Genomic DNA, 20,544 nt, shown 5'->3' with positions numbered 1-20,544 from the left:
GCTGAAGTGGAGGAATGTAAATGTCCTATTGTGGGATAGAAAAAGTACTTCTAAAATTTAAAGGAAATTTTTATAAGATGGTGACACTTTCAATGTTTTATGACACTAAATGTTGGTCATTAAAGAAGAAGTATAAAATTAAGTGTTGCAGAGATGATAATGCTCATATGAATGAGTGGCTTTACACTCAGAGATAAAATATGAAATGAGTATATATATTAAAAGGTTAGAGTAGCTCCAATGGCAGATAAGGTTAGAGAGTCACCTTAGATGGTTTGTTCATTTAAAACGATGACATCTCGCTGTCCCTGATAATAGAGTAGATGTATTAGACCCGGACTATATTAAAAAAAAAAGATAAATCTAAAAAGATTTGATTAGAAAGTGTTATAAGATACTTTTTTATTAGATTTAAATGAAAATTTGATTTTAATAGAACAAAATACTTAACAAATATTCATGAAGCAGACTCCACATGGGATAAAAGTTTATTGTTGTTGTTGTCTTGTTGATGATGTTGTACTTACTGATTTAAAAGGGCTTAAATGATAATATAACTAAATTCGAATTATTCATTAAATATACATTGGGTCACTTCCAACCTAACTCAAGCTCCTAATAGTTTATTGTTGATGCGAGCTCGAGCCAAATCAAACCGCAATCAAAATAGTGCGACTGACCCCAGCTCCGCGCTTCTTGCAAACAAACGACCCAAATAATGGCGGCCGCTGAAGCTTCTCCGTCGCCGGCGCCAGCTCCTACGGCTGCGGAGAGCGTGCTGATCATTCACAACGTAGCGAAGAGACACAATATCGGGACGATGGTCCGAAGCGCCACTGCCTTCGGTGTCTCAGAGATGGTTCTCGTCGGGCGCCGTGACTTCAACGCCTTTGGCAGTCACGGTTCCACCGCCCATCTCCGATTCCGACATTTCCATTCACTCTCTCAAGCCCGCCTATACCTGAAGGCATTGGCATTCCTCCTATCCTAGAAAGTTATTGTCTCTTTCAATTCCCATTTATCTCCAATCTAAACCTAACCTAACCCCTCCTATTCGTTTTTCAGGAGGAGAGGAACTGCGATATCTGTGGCGTGGAGATTGTTGATGGGGCAGTCCCTATCACTCAGCAGCCTTTCAGAAGGAGCACCGCTTTCCTTCTCGGCAACGAGGTGTGCATTATTGGAAAAGTTTGTAGAAGTGTTCTTTTGTGTTAAGGTTATCATGCTAATGGAATTAGGCTTTATCCGAGGAAGGGTACCGGACTTTCAGCTAAGGAGTGCGAGATCTGCGACTTCTTCGTTTATATTCCACAATATGGCTGTGGAACAGCATCACTGAATGTTACTGTTGCGGCATCTATCGTCCTACACCATTTTGGAGGTACGAAACAATGAGAGTTTATTTTATTTGATGAATTGTATCTGATGGATGCTGCCCTGAGAGATAGCAAATGCATGATTTTTTAATCTAGTTCGTTGTTAATGTTTTCTTTTAGATAAGGTGATTATAAAATGAGTGAGTCATTATTAATCAAATATTCCACAAAACTAGAATGAAGTGAGTCATGATTAAGTCACTATTATTCATGGTTTTGAGAGACTTATTTTAGTAATATTCAGTTATTTGCTTTGCTTGAGTTAAGGTTAACTTGCACGCCTATAAAAAATAATAAGGATAAATCATATCTGCAATTCGAAAATGTATTGTGGAAAGGTTTAAACAAGAATATAGATTGTCGAGTGGGGAATTTGAGGGTAATATTTAGTTTGTGATTGGATAGTATAAAATTCAACCATTTTGATATATTGATTATATTTGCAAATTACTTTATTTTCACTTAAATCTAATCCAAGGTAATACTGTTTGAGTTAGCATTGGTAATTTCTTGTTAAAATTGTTGATAAGAACTTTGAATTCTATGTGATTGGTGAGTAATCGAAGTTGATTCAACCAAGTAGAAAAGTTTAAATTTATCATGCCAATCAACAAGGTGATGAGAGGTTAAATACTTTAGGAATCTTCGATGTTCCTACTTTCCTACTCACTTTTCTCCCAAGAAAAATTATTGTCATCCTCTTGAGTGCCGATCTAGATGACTAGGCCTACCTCTCTTTGTCAGGGATGCACTTATAAGTAATGGCTATCATTCTTTATTTTCTATATGTCAAAGATAGGAACATTTGTTGGGTTCTACAATTATGTCATATCAAAGCTTTTACTCTTGATAGATTCCATTGCATCCTTCAAAATCACAATGGTCTTGACCCTTTTTGATACTTTTTAGGGCCATCTTTCCTCGCTCTCTTGTATAACCTATAGGAGTCTTGGTAGAATTTGTTTAGTTCAAACAATTTGCATGCTCTTAATAATTCCATCTTTGTTTGGTAAGCCTTCTTCGGAAAGCTCAAAATGGCATATCACCTCGTCATTTGGGGGGTTCGTTGTGATGAGATATGCTCTTCCTGCAAGTTGGCACTAGAGGATTAGGTTCACTTTTCTTTAGTTCCCTTTAACTAGCCTTATTTCTAACTAGCCTAATTTTGCATCCTATCTTTGGTGGGGCCATCCAACATCTATGAATCTCTCATACGTCATTTAACAGGCAATTTCACTCTTCCCCTACCACCTATATGTAGGCATTATTAGTCATTTTTGGTTACCATTACATATTTCATATTGAAAGAGAGAAACATTGGGTATTTGATAGAGAAAAAATCGCTTCAGAAATGCTCATCAAGGAGGTTAATGGTAGGTCTGCTTCCTAGTTAAGTATTGAAGGTGGAGTCCTGTCACGACCCGGCCCGGATGCTCGATCTAACGAGGCGGGTACGAAAAGTCGAACGATAAAATTCATTAAACATTATACTACTTCATTCGTGTTAAAGAGCCACTAAACACAAAATATATTTTACCTGTTGTCATTTGCACGTCGTCTTCTGTAGACGAATTCTTCTCTTTTAGCCATTTCTACTCACTGAAAACTTTACCTGAAACATTAGGAGGATGGGTTGAGTTTACAATGTAAACTCAGTGGGTAATTCTCATCTTCAATTAATATGCATAGAATTTCCTTAAAATACAATAAAAATTTATCTTTACATTGGTGTACCTTAGCTTTACCTTATTCATTTTCTTTTCCTTTACTTCATTTAAACTTATTTCATTATACATGTCCCATCATATTCATTTATAAAATGTCTTTAATATATATATATATATATATATATATATATATATTATTGTTTAGCAATATCGACAAAAAATTGAACTCGTTCATATGGATGTAGCTGATTCTTATTCTTTGCAGGTGTTATCAAGGATTTAATCAGAGGGGAAATGTATCTTGAAGCTGCTGAACTTTCTTTTTTTTTCAAGCCTTCGATGCCTGATCTTCCCTTGAATCAATATCTCTTCTTGTTGAATCCTCGCGGGATCAATACTTATGACTTGATCTTTCACTTTCTAAAATCCTAAAATTTAAACAATAACCCTCATATTTATATTAAAATTATAATTCCATAACAAAATATAATAAAAATTATATAAAAATAAAATCACTTACAAATGAGAACTTCTCAACTCCCAAAATCCTTTTTCTCTTCGCTTCAATCTCTTCCTTATTCTTTGTGAATATATTATTAGCGGTTAAGTGAAGAAATCTACAAAATTTATAAGAAAAGGAAAAAAAAAATCAACAAATCTTCTTCCCTTAATCCTTCTTGTCCGTTTCTCTTGTTCTTCAAATATTTCCCAAAATAATACTCTGATAACGATAAGAATGAAAATGAATCATTATTTCCTATCCTAGAAGACAATCATTTGCTAAAAATGGAGAAAGAAGAAACCTACCTCGTTCTCGCACGATACCCGACCGTCCGTCCCTTCTTTGTTCACGAAACTGCTCCAGTTTCGCGAATGTTCGCGAAACTGCTCCGGTTATTACAAGTACTATGGTATGTGGACCGTTGTTTCATTTTATATTTGTGGAATGATCCTTCTTGATAGTGCTTTCACTTGGGATGGTCAACTTTTATCCTCAAGTCACTATTGATGGATTGTGTTTGACTTTAAGCGATTGTTTGACCACCTCTTATTTTATTGGCTATTGTTGTGACTTCCTTTCTTGGGGAGACTCTCTAAGTTTTTTGCAAGCATGCCTCTTGTGTGCATGTCGGCTAGCTTTAGTTAGGTAGCTACTTTACATCATTCATTGTTACTTTTATAATATTATCTAGTCTTTTATTTTCACAAAAAACAACTTTCCAAATATCCTGAAATGAGAAAAATGAATAAAAAAGTATGCTGTAACTGCAACATCAAATTATATTCTTCTATAAGCTTAATATCCATATTATAGCATGTGCATAACTAGAACTTATATATCATATCTTTTCAAGCAAATGCATTTCATTTATTCATGCAAAATTATTAAATTAGAGCTAGGGTTGGAGCAACATATAGTGATTTTAAATTTCTTTGTTTTCTTGGATTCCTATAATATTTTTTATTCAAACATACCAAATTTTTTTTTTCACATGATTTCAATTCCACGTGTCTCCTATCTATATCAATTATAGACTTATAATTATTATAATTAATAGTCAAATATCTATGAATATCTTCACACAAGTTAAACAAATCATGTAAATGCTAATATGATATGAGATTAATAATGAAAATATTAAAAATACTAACATGCTTTTTAAGAGATACTAACGAGTACAGATAGCTTATTTTAGAGGATTATATGACAAAGAAAATTTAAAAATAGATTAGCTATGCGTAAATGATGTGTGCATACAGGTGGGCAATTTCCTTAAAGAATTTTAATGCAAATGACTTAAATTTTATTTGTGATGAATTCTGTACATTTAGAATTGATCATATAGATATACTTTCAAATTTAAGGTTTCTTTTAAGGCATTTGCGATGATGAAATTTTTTGATTGATATAAATTAGCTCTTTCTCTATAAGGTTATTTTTACAAATTAGTATATCAAGGAACTAAGAACTAAATAAATTTAATATTAGTTTAATTATTCATCATAGTAATTGTATCTACAAATAATTCATCTAGAGTTGTATTTTTAGATAGCTCAATTGATTAATCAGCTATAATGGACATGATAGTTTTAGATTCAGGCATAAGTTCAATATCTATTAGAAGTTTATGTTCATATACGATCTCATGCTCAATTTCTCTTTTAAAATCTAATTTTGCTCAAGTATAGATTTAGGTTCATGAACATGGTTTAATGTAAGTTCATATATTCAACAACATCAAATGTTGATTCATGTTATAACTATAGATCATCTTCTACATCTAATGCATCCTTAAAAACATTCATGTATTACAATTTCTTCAATAAAAATAGATATATATATATATATATATATTTCTAGTTTTGGTGTGTTTTCAATGGGCTATGGATGATGCTATTTGGTTTTCCGTAGGAATAAACATATAGGTGCAACAATCCTAATATGAGAGTGGTCTTGTATCTAGTGTTTTGGTTGAATTTTAACTTAATTCTTTCCTAATTCTTACTTAATAGTTTTCATGAAATAAATAATAGCAACATAATAATCTAAAGGCAAATAATATTTAGCCACACAACTCATAAATTTTGCAGAATTCTCATATTTTAGTTACATTATTTATAGTTTTTAAATTAATCATGTAGTTGATTCCTATGATCACCAAATGATAAATTTTGCTCTTTAAGTTATTGTTTCATTTCAAACTATGTAGATTTAGTAGTAATATTCATCAAAATTATTGAACATGTCCTGTTAATTTTGATATAGAAAATTCAACTCTTTGGGGATCAAATAGACTATAACATTCAAGAAAATCTTCTAAATTATCAATCTAATTTGAAAATTCTAAAAAATATTGATGTAGTGATTTAATTTTGAACTTATTATAAAGGAATTATAGTTTCTTAAAAGTATAACCTCTCAATTTTTATAAAATTGCATCATTAATGAATTTTTGATCAACTCATTTATGCCTTATTTTTAGTTGACATGACAATACAACCATTAGCTATGATTCTAACTTGATGATGGTGTTATGTCTGGAATATGATTGTGTTGATCAATTGGGTTGTTTTGTTGCCTCAGACCTCAAATTTGTCGTGCTTGTTGGGGGGTGCGGGAGGGTTCACCCCTGCTTGGATTTGGGTACCTGTATTTTTTTTTTCTTTTCGTACAACGCCTTGATGCTGCATACCCGAGTGCCCCACGCTGTGTTCCCGAGCACCCAAACACTGAACGACAGAGAGCGGAGCGGTGCCGCGATCTAGATATGGCGTCGTATCGAATCAAGATAGATGTTTGAGTGCCGGAGCGCCATAAACTGACACTGCAGCGCTGTGAGATAGACTGCGCGGTTTTTTTTCTCGTTTTTTTTGAAGGGTTGCGTCCTTTAGGGTTATTTGGATTTTCCTTGTATTTTGAGTGTATTAGACATAGAGAACGGTGTGTGTTAGTAGAGAAGCAAGGAGGGAGTGTGAGAGAAGACATATACGTACTTATTTCTCTCAATTTTCATAGTGAATTTATTTGTGTGGTGTGGCTCTGTGATTTTTTCTCTAATTTGGATTTTTCTATGTTAAATCCTGGTGTCCTTTATTTTTTTGCTGCTTTTACTTTCATGCTTGTTTCGACATTGTGGTGTTTACTCCTCATCCCCAACGGATGTACGTTTTAGTAGCGAGGGTTCCAATGTAACTAAATGATGTAATGCAAGAAATCACAAACTCATAACTGAAATTTATAATTCCAAACTACACCAAGTAAAATAAGAACTCATCTTATTTTGATGTGAATCCAAAAGAAAAAAAAACATCATTTTGAAAAATAATTTAATGATAACCCAAATCAATAAATTCAACTTGAAATTTAAAATTAACCAAAAAAATCTCATCTTGGAAATAACTCCACAATTGAAAGACTAGTTGTAGCCAATTTTACTGAGAGAAATCATGCCCCAAAACCAATATCAAATTACATGAAAAAGAGAAAAAGGTAAATGATCATCAAATATAAAAAATCCAGGCCTCATTTCAACACAAGTAGATGAATTTTTTTGGAAATTATATTTATAGTTGCAAGTAGGGGTGTAAATGAGTCGAGTATCTGCCTTATTGAGCTAAGCTTGTTTAATTTTCAGTGAGCTCGATCTCGAGCTCTATTTTTGTGCTTGAGCTCAACTCGTTTAGGAAATATCAAGCTCGAGCTTGGCTCGAGTAATTGAGCTCGTTTGGAAAGCTCGAGCTCGACTCATTTATTTGGCTCGATTTTTTAATTTTTAATAATAAAAGTTAAAGTTTTTTAGAATTTTTACTTCCAACAATGACTTAAAATTTGTTCTCAATAAGATAACCAAGCATATAATATATTAAAATCCACTTTTGAATTTCTTATAAAAAAACCATGTTGTCCAACAAATAAATTAGTACGAGTTTAAAATTTCGAGCAATTTGGAAGTCACACAATAAACATTTCATGAAGTGATGAATATCAAGCTAAAAAAAAGAAAAATATATGAAAACATAAATTTGTGTATATCATTACATCATTAAATATATATATATATATATATATATATATATACAACTCATTAAGAAGTTTCATTATAAAGCCAAAATAAGAACTTAACAAAAGATAGAACTATTAATTGTCTTCATCTTTGTGATACTTCATACTCTTCGAATTCTTTCTTCTGGATTTTTGATTACTCTGCTGTGAAATTGAGAATTAATTTGAAAGATAAATGATTAGTCCATGTTTAAAGAGGATAATTGGAAGTAATACAATGCTATGTTTAGTAATTGTTGAAGAAAATATGCTTACCATACTTCATGATAGGAGATTGTGCGCTACCTATTATTGCATGAAAGATTTTGAAAAACAATAATTTCAAAAAGTGTCTGGGAGAATGAGAACCTGAAATAAATATTAATATTCAACATGCAAATTGACAAAACCTGAAAAAGCAAAGCACTAAAGCCTCTTTCTAAGGCAAGCGGTTTAAGAATATAACTAAATTATATAAAGCTGAAGTATCCTTAATTCTTGAGCAACTGACTTATATGCAGCATCCGTTAGTGATGGTTGAAACAAAAGAACAACAATGCTAACTGAACCCGAAATGGAGCATGCACAATAAAACAAGAACAGCATGCTGGCTTAGCAATAAAGTAGCCAATAGCCCTAACTGGAACAGAACAGCATGTTATCTCATTCCAATTTTATTTTTAAATTTACAGAATATAAAAAAAAAAGAAATCCAACTTCGACTTCATTTGGATTGGCTTTCTTATTACTTCTTAAAACATCTTTCTAGTACAAAAATTTTAATTTTTGTACTGAAAACTGCTTTAAAAAGTAGTAAAAAAATCATCCCAAACGAAGCCTCCATTTAAAAACAGAACTAATCAGTCACTTTCTTTGTTGTTTTCAATACAAAAGATGATTTGTAGTTGCTCTATATGTCTAATCTAAGTTTGCACTTAAGTTGCAACTTATTCATGAAGATGAACCCATATCTAAACAAGAGTTAGGATTTAATACTAAAACCAAATTCCATATTGATATTTAAAGTAAAATATAAAAATAAATTCAAAGTGAAATATCTACATTCAACCTCATAAGTTCTAATTGGTAGGAGAATCTCCACCTCTTAGTCATCTTCTTCTTCCTACAAAAAAGAAAGCACCACATATTCATATGTCATAATTTAAATTTAAACTAAATGAGTTCAATGAGTTAAAGTATGTTGTGATTAACACCATTACCTTGACCCTTCCCTTCAATGGTTGAACCAATATTGCCCAAAGCTAGCTTCTTCTTACAATGAAAACACTATACTTTTCTTTGCCCATTAGGGAGAATAACTTCCTTAAATTCATCCCATTTTTCCTCTTCTTCCTCTCAATTGCATTATCATTATCGTTTTCGTCATCCAATTCTTCAACATCATTTTCGTTATTCCCATCATTCTCTCTTTCATCTTCAGTGCCCATAACCAAGTCGAGCTTTAGCCGGCTCCCGAGTCAGCTCGGCTCACTTACACCCCTATAACCAACTACTACAAAAGTTTGTATTTTTGAGAGCTTTATTGGAAAATATCTATGGCTGCCTTCGATTACATGTGTGAAGCCATACATGACTTAGTTTTTTACCACGGTTGAAAGCCGATCTAAGATTCGATAATTCATCATGAGCCAACATGTGACAACTATTATCATGTCCCCTAGACAATCCTTTGTTGATTATTCCTAGTGTGATTTGAGGGTTTCTCTACTTGCATGATCGGCCAAGTTATTTGGAGGGTGGGAGATAAAGTTGTGATGGGAGAGAGAATGAGGCCAAAATAAATTGTATTAATTCTTAATATGAAGAATGCATGAATGCAGATGCATGTCCTTTTGGTTTATAATTAGTTTTTATTAAGAATATGAGAACTGAGATAGCTTACAATAACAAACTTGACTAATTTAAACTAGAAAAGTAAGGATTAGTTGGACATCTATTTGGATGATCCATTCCATTAGTTTTTGTAGTTAAATTACAAATAAAATAAGATAAAGTTAAATTAGGGGACTTGTATAAGCCTTGGATAAGGTTTCAGATCCTTATCCACCGGTATCTAAGTTTCATATCATATTGTGGGCGTTTGTAGTCTCTTTGTAGCCATTTGTGTTGCTCTATGTGGCTTCTCATTGTAGCCATTTATGAAGCATTTTTTTGTGAATTCACCATTGTGATAGATATGGGTCCAAGTAGTTTAATCCATTGTTTGAGTATGCACAATGTAGTTAATTCAGACCAAGTTAATCGAAGTATCTAAACTTGCTCAACTGGCCCAATTATAGAGCCTCTTAAATAAAAAAAGTCTTCCCATTGTTCTAGAAACCATGTTGCACTCATAGTTAACAATACAAATTGTCTTTTTTAAAAACATGAGTCGGCAATGAGTTTCACAATGCTTCTCTATGGAAAAAATAGAGAAAAGCTAATATGTGATATAATCACCATTAAATTACACAAGCACAATCACACATCAAATTTTCTTTAATGAATTAGTACATAAAAATATTTTTTTCTATTAGCACTTTTGAAAGTTTAGTCTCACCAACCAATTGATTGGATAGGTTTCAAGGGGATGACTGAGCAGTTATACTGTCTAAAGCATTTAAGTTTATGCTTTTGTTCATATGAGTGTTAAATTTTTAGAGATCCCATTCAGCAGCGCATATGATGTGGGATTTTTTTTTTGAGCTAATTGGAATTTATTTGTTTTTTCGCATGCAAACCTAGAATTACTGGTAACTGACATTTTCCATACTCTGGGCAGGAGAATGATTTTATCTATCAATGAGCATTAGCTCATGTTGTAGTATTCTGATAGGAAACACTTGGATTCACAAGTGTTCCTAGCCAAAATCAGTAAACTGCAGCGATGATATTGCTGTCCACAGCCGGAAACAGCCCACAAACAGAGAAAAACAGAAGTTTTATACGAGAAATCTGAGAAAAAACCAAACAAAACCCTTGTATTTCACTAGTAGATTAATAAAACAACAAAGATACAATTGATCCTCAATTCGAGAGGAGGATCGATCTCTCCCAAATCTCTAGACGCCGCTAGACCCCAAAGAAAACCTAAATCTAAGAGATCTCAAATTTAAGCCAAATTCAAGATGATCAAACCCTAGGAAAATCTACTATTTAATACATACAATTCAAAAGGAATTCCCTAAACAGTCCCTGCAATCAATTTCCCTCATAAACTTCCTCCAAAAAACTTCCTAAACGGCTCTACGTGGGCTGGTCGGGCCGCTCGTTCTCCGCCAGAAGGCGGATTTTCCGCCTGTTCGTGAATTTGCCGGTCCCGTGCGGACCGGCTGGACCAGTCTAACATATTCTCCCCTTCATAAAGTGCTAGATAAGGGTTTCAACTCTCATCCTTTTTGAGTGGTTAGAAAAAAAAAGGAAGATAATTTGTTAAATGATCCCAATATATTTAGAGCTTATCTACCATTCATATTAATAATACAAAATGGCTTCACGAATCTGACTGGAGACCTCAACTAGGTATATATCGATCTGTGTTTAAGAAGTGCTCCTAAATGAGATAGCCACAAATTAGCATGATATTTTCAAAATAATGTCTAAATTGATATGGTATTTAACTATTTATAAGCAAATGTCTAAAAGCATATTTGAAAGGTTGGTCTCTTTGAATTTTCTCTCAATGTTGCTGCATCAGCCAGTTACTTTTCTCAAACTTCATTTGGTTGTGCCTTTCAATTGTTTTGCTTTTCAAATACTTGGCATATTATTTTTTATTTGTTTGCAAAGAATGCAATGTAAAGGGCTATTCTGCATGTGCATCCCCATTCATGATTTCACCATTATAAGTGGGTGCATTTGAGAACAGCTTATCGATCTTTTTGGTGGTGATTTGATTTTGTTCCAAATAGTACAGCACAACAATCGCACAACAGTGTTAAATGAAGCCTAAACTTAAAAACATTGAAAAAACTGCCTTAGAGCTAGCTCCAATCAGCTAGGAGCTTAAATTATTTCATACACGGCTTGGAGGAGAAATGGTTCACAATTTGTTATAAAGTTGTCCAGAAAGGCAGAAAGGTTTGTAAATTTGGACATAGCATCATAAGTGCATCTAAATCAAACAGAATGGTGAGAAAGGATTCAAGAAGTTGCCTTGGGTAAGTGTGACTAAGCCTCTGCTACTGGGTGATGATAATTTTTAATTTGGGAAAACATTGGAATCTTGTAAATATTGTAAATTAAAATACCTATTTTAATTGAAATACTTTCTTGTAAAGTCATTCATATTTTTTATCCTTACAAGCCTGAATTTCTATCAAATATTTTATTATTATTATTATTATTATTATTTCCACTATGGTGATCATTTTTCTGGTTACTTTTTTTAGCATGGGCTGGTTTTGCTGAGCGGAGTCGGAACGGTAATAAATTTACTGTTGCTGAGAGGCCATTAAAGCAGTCGAGAAGAAACTTCTGCAGTGAATCTGTTGAATCTATAATTGAGGAGCGAAGGAATAGAAGAGAATTTGGTCTCCAGGATATGTTTCATGAGAGGAAAGCTGATCACTCGCAGGAAACAAACCTTTTGGGAGAGTTGTTTGATAGTTAAATAGGTTGACCTGTTTTGTGGACTGAATCATACCTCCTAAATTCCAGATCAGCAGAAATTAGATTGCTGACACTTGTCAGGGCTCCGAATCTAGCAGTTAGCTTTACACGCACTTGAAGCTGATCATACATCTACAGCTTCTATCTTAGCCCAATCCATGAAATTCACGGGGCCCCCTCTTCGTATTCTGCTATATTTTTGTACATCTTGGATCATGTTAGGCTATAGCGTGACTAATTATTTATTTTTGTTCAATATTTATTTCACTTGGGAAGAATGCACTATTATTTTTTGAGCCCAGATTAAGACTATGAATATCAAAGCAATTCTATTATGTTTACTGTAAAAAGCCAAATCAGTTATTGTTGTTACAACTATTCACATGCTTTCACAGAAGTAGGCATGAACAGAAGATGCTTCAGTTGGTTGAACTATAGATTCCCTCATTATGCTTTTGCTTTGCCATTTTTTCTTCTTGAATGTGTAGCATATTTCACTTGTTGAAATCTCCAACAAGATGCAAAAATTTGGGTTCCTTTTTGTAAATTTGAAGTAATTAAGCAACTAGACATTTATAACCCATTCAATCTCACATGCAATGGATTTGAACAACATGCATTTATATGCTTCATTGGACAAATCTACATCATCATTAGCCATAAACAAGACGGGCTCTCAGGGAATAGTAGCATATAATGTTTGATTTTTTAATCTGCTCATCATTCCTCAACCAAGCCTATAGTACTTTTAAGTCTTGTTTTCTTAACCTCATGCTCACCTTTCCAGAGTACGTTGATTCATAATAACTTCTTACAGGGAGAGGATGCTAGGTAACTTAGCTAAGTCTATCTAGGAGATGAGTTCTATACCCTGAAGCAGTAGTGCATCAGCCAAAATTTTGTTGGCGGCTTCTGAAGGGTGGAAGCTGTCCCAGAAAACATAGCCAGTGGCATTGGCACAAGTCCCCGGCGACCTCGCATTGCACAAAAGAGAAGTCTCAATGGTGCCTGTTCCACAACATGCCTTTCGTGCCTCGAAGAAACCTTTTACATGCAATTTTAGAAACATTAGCACAAGTTAGATATGAGAAGTAAATCCATTAGTGAAAAATGAAAATGCTCAAGGGGCAAGTATTTTGCTTTACCATTGTTCCCAGGGTTCTTGATGAGGTCTAACAAGGGATTGTACACATCAAATATGACAAGTTTGAGATCCGAGTGGCTTTTCTTAAGCGTTTCTGCAGCTGCGCTCACCTTCTTGTTAAAGGCAACTGCATCATTGTTCAGGCGATCAACACAGTTATTGCTGCCACCACCAAACAAGGTTATTGCGGCGGGCAAGCAACCGATTGGCGGCAGCGATGTCACACCAATCCTCCGGGCTCCCAGGCCATACATGTTCTGGTTTGTAGTTGTATCCCGTTGTTAGTACTTTTTCAAGGTAAACTTGGCTTTCCTATTGGGGGGATTACATAAAAAACACAAAAATCTCACCTATTTACAAAATGACTCATATGGATATGCATGTCACAATCAACTCATTAAAAATTTGACAAGAGAAAAATATCTGTTGATGTTTTGTTGAGTATTTTAATATTAGGGTGAAATTTGACTGTCATATATATGCCCTCTTTATGATTTTGTTTGCAAAATAAGAAACTGAGGCATCAACACAAGTTAGGCAGTGCGCTATATTTATTGAGAATCAGTTGAATTAATTTCATGTCTATTGTCTAGTATCTATCAGTGGTCAAATTATTTACTGCTTCGCGGCCTATATTTATTGTTGGTGTTGATCATGCTTTAGACACTTTGCCACATTTATAATATGTCAGTCTCACACTGAGTGGATACAGTGCAGTCCATTAACACAAAGGTGTCATTTTATGTCTGTCAAAGAACAGAGATTGCATGTGGGCGTTGAAATGCCTTTGACACCTTTATGAAACCACTTTAATGGGGCAGAGCTATGAATGAAATATATCTTAGATTTCATGTTGGACGGCTTTCTTACCGTTTTTTAATATAAATTTTAATTTTTGTACTTAAAATTAATTTAGGCTTCATTTGGAACGACTTGCTTACTGTTTCTTAAAGCAGCTTTCTTATAAAAAATTAAGAAAGCCGTCACAAACAAAGTTTTAAGAAGCAGTAAGAAAGTCGTCCTAAACGAAGTCTTAAGAAGCAATAAGAAAGCCGTCACCCAAACGAAACCTTAATTTGATCATCACTCAATTTGACTCTAGTACATTCAACGTCAAAGAGTTTTCTGTCATTCTCCATTTTTTTGTTGACCTAATGTAGTATTTTGTTGTCCCGTTTTATAGTTAGATATGTTATTGTTATCAAAGACTAGCCTTTTTCAAATCTACTGAGACTTGGACCAAATATTCTGTGAATATGTACTTATCATGTAGAAGTTTTGAGTAGCGGGTTGTTGCTGTATGATATAGTAACCTTCTACTTCAGTAGGGATCCGGTTTTTTCACAGTACAGTTGCAGACTAATAGGATACTTAATTGTTTTTTCAGGCCTGACAGTTTAGGTTTCGAATTTATTAGAGTTACTAAAGTTTACACTAAGTTGGTAGAAAAATAAGAGCTGGGCCATTTGGAATGGAGATTGTTCACGTAGTTTTTAGTTTGGATTCCAATCACATGAAGTGCGAATTATTACGTCCGGTGACCGGACGTCCGGACAGTCGGACACCCAATACAGACGCGTCACATCACTCAAATACACTGAGTCCCGGTATATTTTGGTGACGTGGCGCGTTTGGATTGGTTCCAGATGAATCCGGACACCGGACATAATAATTTGCCCGCACGAAGACACAGATTTTCTCTTTTTTTACACATTGTGTACAGAGAATAATTGTTTGGAGTCACTTTTATTTTTTTATCCTTTTATTTATATTTTAATTTGAAATAAAATATATTTATAATTTTAAAATTATTTTTTTAATTATATGACGGTGGTGGCAGTCGCCGGAGTGGCAACAATGACAACTGATGAGGCGGCATAGTGGTGCTGTGATAGTTTTTTTTTTAAACATTCAATGCAACTTTTTTTTTTGTTTTGTTTTTAAAAAATAACAAGAAATAGAAACAGTTGAGAACACACTAAGTAAATACATTTCTTGAAAATAAAAATAATAAAAACAAAAGTAAAAGTGATTCCAAACAGGTCTTACCCTTTGCAATTTGTTTCGTAGAACTTTGAAACTACTTCATAAAACGAAAATTTGAAAGCAGCTTCTCAAATTTTTAATGATATCAATGAAGTTGCTTACCTGAACAAACGAACCGAAGGAGAGGACGAGCAAGTTGGTGAACTGGTCAGGAGTGTAGGCTTCATTGATGAGGGGGTTGATGTAGTAGTTCTGTACGTAATCGCTGCTCCCCGCACTGAGGATGTTGATGGCGCCGGAGAATATTCCGGCAGCTTTTGCTCTTCCACCTACAATATTCTCCACCTTGCTCTGGTACTCCTTATAGTTCTCCAGCTGCTGGGTTAAGCTTATTGCATGCTGCACCCCATACACACATCATATTTGTTAGTTAATTTACAGATTACATCTACATGTATTTTAATGAAAATGTTCAAATGTTTCAGGAATGAACCGCACATAAAGGTTTGCAGTCCTGTCCAGGTACCCGGAGGAAGCAGAGGCAAAGTTGGCACCGGTGAGGAGGTTCTTCCCAGTTGCTTCTCTGCTGAGGTAAGCTGGCGGGTATGTGCTGAAACCCAGGTTTTCCACTGCATGCGAGTAATGGTTTACTTTTTTATTATTATTATTTAGTAGTAAGAGATTATAGCAACAATAAAAAGATGATTCTCCAACCGAAAACCCCATTTTCCACTCCAAAATGCAGTCATTTTTCTCCAATCGAACATCATTTCTTCTTCTTTCACGCCCTTCCTGCGAAGGTAACAATCTTTGGCTCGCTTTTCTTCTCTTTCGCACGCCAAATCCCGCAGCGATTTTTTTTGGCAAAGGTGACATTGATGTCACACTGTTCAACTATTGGAATTTGGCGTGCGATTTGGAGTTTGAATGGAATAAATGGCGGAAAACATACGGTGATATGAAGTTCGGTTAGAGATGGTCAAGGAGGGGGGGGGGGGGGGGGGGCAGGGGTGGGGGAGGTTAAAAAATTCTTTTCACAAAGGAAAGGCGAAACTTTTATAGTTCCACAACTGCATATACTCATAAATCATGGAGACTTGTGCAAATCAAAACAACATTTTACATGGTGAAACATGAAAACATGTAGAAGCAAATGAAGCATTGGTAAGTATGTGTTACCGGTGAAGTCAGTGGCTAGTTTGCCGTTGCAGAACCTGCCGGTGGGGGCGCCGCGGGTGGTGGTGAAGTCTCGGCCATAGGGAGGAAAGTTGGATTTGACGAGAGTGAGCAAGTAGTTATTGTTTCCTGTGTCCACAACCGAGTCGCCGAAGATCATCACGGCAGGCACCAGTCCTTGTCCCTCTGCTAAGCGCACCACTAAGCATGCTGCCGCCACCATTAGCAGAAGAGCAGAAGCAGCAGCCATGGCTAGTGGAAGAATGAAGAGTTTAGCTAGTGAGGTTCATAGAAATATTGTTGCTGGATTTTATGGGATGAACTGATGAAGTGGGACTTTATTGTTTATGGAAGTGTGGTGGTTATGAGCATTTAAGAGTGGGAAGGGAAGCCCAGGGGTTGTGGCTTGAATTCGTGCCTTTCTTTATAAAAGTGGAGTAATGGCAGTCACCAAAAAGAAGCGAGTGAAATATGAAATTGAAGGCGTGCAATTCGGTCAAATAAAGTAGGTGGGTGGTGAATTATGAAACATGTAGGAAAGGATCCGAGGAACAAATGGTTAAAAAAGAGAATTATGGGGATGTTTGATTGGAGGGTTTTAGGTATATTGTATTTTAGATGCAGAGATTTTTAAAAATTTAGGTTTTTGATTGCTGAGAAAAGTAAAAGTAAAATATTTTTTTTAGATGAGTTTGAAATTCATTCATAGGCTTCGTTTGGGACGGCTTTCTTATTGTTTCTTAAAGCAGTTTTTTAGTATAAAATTTTTAATTTTTTACTATCTGCTTTGAAAAGCAATAAGAAAACCGTCCCAAACGAAATCTTAGTTTATTTGTTTTATGTATCTGAAAATAGTTCGAGTAGGATGATTTTAGAATGCACCTTGACTTGCCCCATGATAGCGGGAAATTATTCTGTGTGGACTCCGAATGTAGAGTATCGTCCGGATTGCTACTTATTTGTTGAGTATTTACGACTTATTTTAAAATACGCATTAAATACTTAGCAAATAAGCAACATATTAGCAAAAGTCAACTAACACTAGATCAATACTCAGCAAGAACTTATCAAATACTCAATAAAAACTCATCAAATACTCACAACTGAGAATTTGTTGAGTATTTATTGCGTATCTACAAATACACAGTAAATATGCAGCAAATCCGAACGATCCTCTCCGTTCGGAGTCAGCAAAGAATAATTTCTCCATGTGAGCTCCAGTTGAGGCCTTTTTGTCTACTTCACATTATGCCGATCTTGTTGATCCTTGCCCCAAGTAAATTCCCCTCACGAGCTCCTTTGCTTTGCCACCCATCGTCAGTGATATTTATAGTTATTATGTACTCTTCATAATTCGTCTCCTTCACAAGCCACTGATTCCACCATGATCCTTGCTTTGAGCGAGCTACCCTCATGATTTCCTCTGGTCTATCACAAATTTCTTGTTCCATCGGTATCTCCTCACAAATAAGCTTTCGATATGATTTGTTCCTGGTACTTTTCCACCGACCTCAATATCAAGTGAGTTTGTGTACCTGCCATTGAGTAAGCTTTGTATTGTGTGTGCCCTAGGTTTATGCAACCATAAAAAAAAATGAACTCTTGAATTTAAATGCATTGAATTACCTTTTTACACTATATTTAAAATTCTCTTGAATGCTAAATTATAGCAACCAAACAACCTTATAAAAAATTGAGGCTCTATAAATGCAATTTGGTCCTGAATAATTTTGAAATTTTTAGGCTTATTTTGGGATGTGTATACTAAATAGATAATTGTTGTATTTTTCTCGAGACAAATTTAAGAATTTTGAAATATATTTTGAGTGATGTTTTAATTAGAATATTTTCTATCTTTTTTTTTTTTTTTCGAGAGCCAAAGTTAGGAGATAATTGGTTGAAGATCTTTCATATTACAAAATTTTAGGACAACAGGAGTACAAAAAGCCTAAAGGCTAGCTTTTACTTATGACTGATAAAACTAGGAATCTATCTCTTTTGAAATGTTGCAAAAATGGTAGAGATATATTGTAAAAATGGAACCCTCTTGATATTTGTATTTGTTTTCTTTTTAAATGAGAAGATTAAAGTAACTAGCTTTATATAGGCAAGAAGTGGGTTCACCTTCAATGAGTGGGTGAGTGCATTAGTGAGTGGCCAAGCGCTTGAGTGTCTCAACAAATACACTGGGCCAAGTGTTAATGTTGACAATGGTGCTAACATCCTCACGAGTAATTTGGTTGACCTCAAAGAGTTTCTTAGCAGGGGCGGAACCAGCTTCAATTTTGAGGAAGGCAAATACAGCACAAAAATAGTTAAATATTAAAAAAATAATATTATATATTTATATATTATGAATTTTTTTTTAATTAGAATATTTTCTATCTTTTTTGGATTCCTATGTATTAGGACATTATACATAATCAAACGAACGGTGATAAGGAATTTATTGCACGTAGATGAACAATAATACACATTTTTTAAATTTGTGCGATGGGTGATGATTCATCGATCAAGCTTCTTTTTGAAGGCAATAGACAATTAACCTTACATTTTGGAGTCTCGTGGCCCTTTAGTACGACGAGGATTTTAACTTTATAAATCTTAAAATTTTCAACCACTTGATTGATCATGACTTGTGAATCAATCATGTAGGAAAGGATCCGAGGAACAAATGGTTAAAAAGGAGAATTATGGGGATGTTTGATTGGAGGGTTTTAGGTATATTGTATTTTGAATGCAGATATTTTTAAAAATGTAGGTATTTGATTGCTTAGAAAAATAAAAGTAAAATATTTTTTTTAGATGAGTTTGAAATTCATTCTTAGGCTTCGTTTGGGACGGCTTTCTTATTGTTTCTTAAATCAGTTTTTTAGTATAAAACTTTTAATTTTTGTACTAGAAATCTGCTTTGAAAAGCAATAAGAAAGCCGTCCCAAACGAAATCTTAGTTTATTTGTTTTATGTATTTGAAAATAGTTCGAGTTGGATGATTTTAGAATGCACCTTGACTTGCCCCATGATAGCGGGAAATTATTTTGTGCGGACTCCGAACGTAGAGTATCGTCCGGATTGCTACTTATTTGTTGAGTATTTACAACTTATTTTAAAATACACATTAAATACTTAGCAAATAAGCAACATATTAGCAAAAGTCAACTAACACTGGATCAATACTCAGCAAGAACTTATCAAATACTCAATAAAAACTCATCAAATACTCACAATTGAGAATTTGTTGAGTATTTATTGCGTATCTACAAATACACAGTAAATATGCAGCAAATCCGAACGATCCTCTCCGTTCGGAGTCCGCATAAAATAATTTCTCCATGTCAGCTCCTGTTGCGGCCTCTTTGTCTACTTCACATTATGCCGATCTTGTTGATCCTTGCCCCAAGTAAATTCCCCTCACGAGCTCCTTTGCTTTGCCACCCATCGTCAGTGATATTTATAGTTATTATGTACTCTTCATAATTCGTCTCCTTCACAAGCCACTGATTCCACCATGATCCTTGCTTTGAGCGAGCTACCCTCATGATTTCCTCTGGTCTATCACAAATTTCTTGTTCCATCGGTATCTCCTCACAAATAAGCTTTCGATATGATTTGTTCCTGGTACTTTCCACCGACCTCAATATCAAGCGAGTTTGCGTACCTGCCATTGAGTAAGCTTTGTATTGTGTGCGCCCTAGGTTTATTTTAGTTTTGATTTTCAGAAGTTTTCATCTTTTTTATTAGTTCTTACCAACCATAAAAAATTAAATGCATTGAATTACCTTTACACTATATTTAAAATTCTCTTGAATGCTAAATTATTGCTACCAAACAACCTTATAAAAAACTGAGGCTCTATAAAATGCAATTTGGTCTTGAATAATTTTGAAATATATTTTGAGTGATGTTTTTATCAGAATATTTTCATTTTTTTTAGGGTCAAAGTTAGAAGATAATTTGATTGAAAATCTTGGATATTTCAAAATCAGGAGTACAAAAAGCCTAAAGGCTAGCTTTTACTTATGTCTGATTTTTCTTATATCT

At 34.4% G+C, this 20,544-nt stretch overlaps 2 protein-coding genes across 2 annotated transcripts; one reads left to right on the top strand and one right to left on the bottom strand.

The window, feature by feature from the left end:
* The first annotated feature begins 640 nt into the window (after positions 1 to 640).
* Positions 641 to 12,547, top strand: LOC110112953 (uncharacterized tRNA/rRNA methyltransferase YsgA). The gene is made up of 4 exons (XM_020845362.2): positions 641 to 967; positions 1,066 to 1,170; positions 1,255 to 1,381; positions 11,978 to 12,547. The coding sequence occupies exons 1-4, from the start codon at positions 719 to 721 to the stop codon at positions 12,196 to 12,198; spliced, it is 702 nt and encodes a 233-aa protein (XP_020701021.1). The 5' UTR covers positions 641 to 718; the 3' UTR covers positions 12,199 to 12,547.
* Positions 12,548 to 12,768: 221 nt separating this feature from the next.
* On the bottom strand, positions 12,769 to 17,122 carry LOC110112945 (GDSL esterase/lipase At5g03810). The gene is made up of 5 exons (XM_020845350.2): positions 16,507 to 17,122; positions 15,826 to 15,956; positions 15,490 to 15,726; positions 13,343 to 13,598; positions 12,769 to 13,241 (listed from the first exon to the last, which is right to left on the bottom strand). The coding sequence occupies exons 1-5, from the start codon at positions 16,751 to 16,753 to the stop codon at positions 13,048 to 13,050; spliced, it is 1,065 nt and encodes a 354-aa protein (XP_020701009.1). The 5' UTR covers positions 16,754 to 17,122; the 3' UTR covers positions 12,769 to 13,047.
* Between the last annotated feature and the right edge of the window lie 3,422 nt (positions 17,123 to 20,544).

The sequence above is a fragment of the Dendrobium catenatum genome, unplaced genomic scaffold, assembly GCF_001605985.2.
Source record: "Dendrobium catenatum unplaced genomic scaffold, ASM160598v2 fragScaff_scaffold_908, whole genome shotgun sequence".
NCBI classification, from domain to species: Eukaryota; Viridiplantae; Streptophyta; class Magnoliopsida; order Asparagales; family Orchidaceae; genus Dendrobium; species Dendrobium catenatum.
The sequence above is the reverse complement of the archived record's forward strand: the minus strand, read 5'-3'. Positions and strand labels throughout refer to the sequence as shown.

Excerpts from the sequence above, each read along its gene's own strand:
- LOC110112953 (XM_020845362.2), top strand. The coding sequence starts at position 719 with ATGGCGGCCGCTGAAGCTTCTCCGTCGCCGGCGCCAGCTCCTACGGCT. Across the intron at positions 968-1,065 it reads AAGCCCGCCTATACCTGAAG|GAGGAGAGGAACTGCGATAT; the intron begins GCATTGGCATTC and ends TTCGTTTTTCAG. Across the intron at positions 1,171-1,254 it reads CTTTCCTTCTCGGCAACGAG|GGTACCGGACTTTCAGCTAA; the intron begins GTGTGCATTATT and ends TATCCGAGGAAG.
- LOC110112945 (XM_020845350.2), bottom strand. The coding sequence starts at position 16,753 with ATGGCTGCTGCTTCTGCTCTTCTGCTAATGGTGGCGGCAGCATGCTTA. Across the intron at positions 15,957-16,506 it reads ACTAGCCACTGACTTCACCG|TGGAAAACCTGGGTTTCAGC; the intron begins GTAACACATACT and ends ACTCGCATGCAG. Across the intron at positions 13,599-15,489 it reads CCTTCGGTTCGTTTGTTCAG|AACATGTATGGCCTGGGAGC; the intron begins GTAAGCAACTTC and ends ACTACAAACCAG.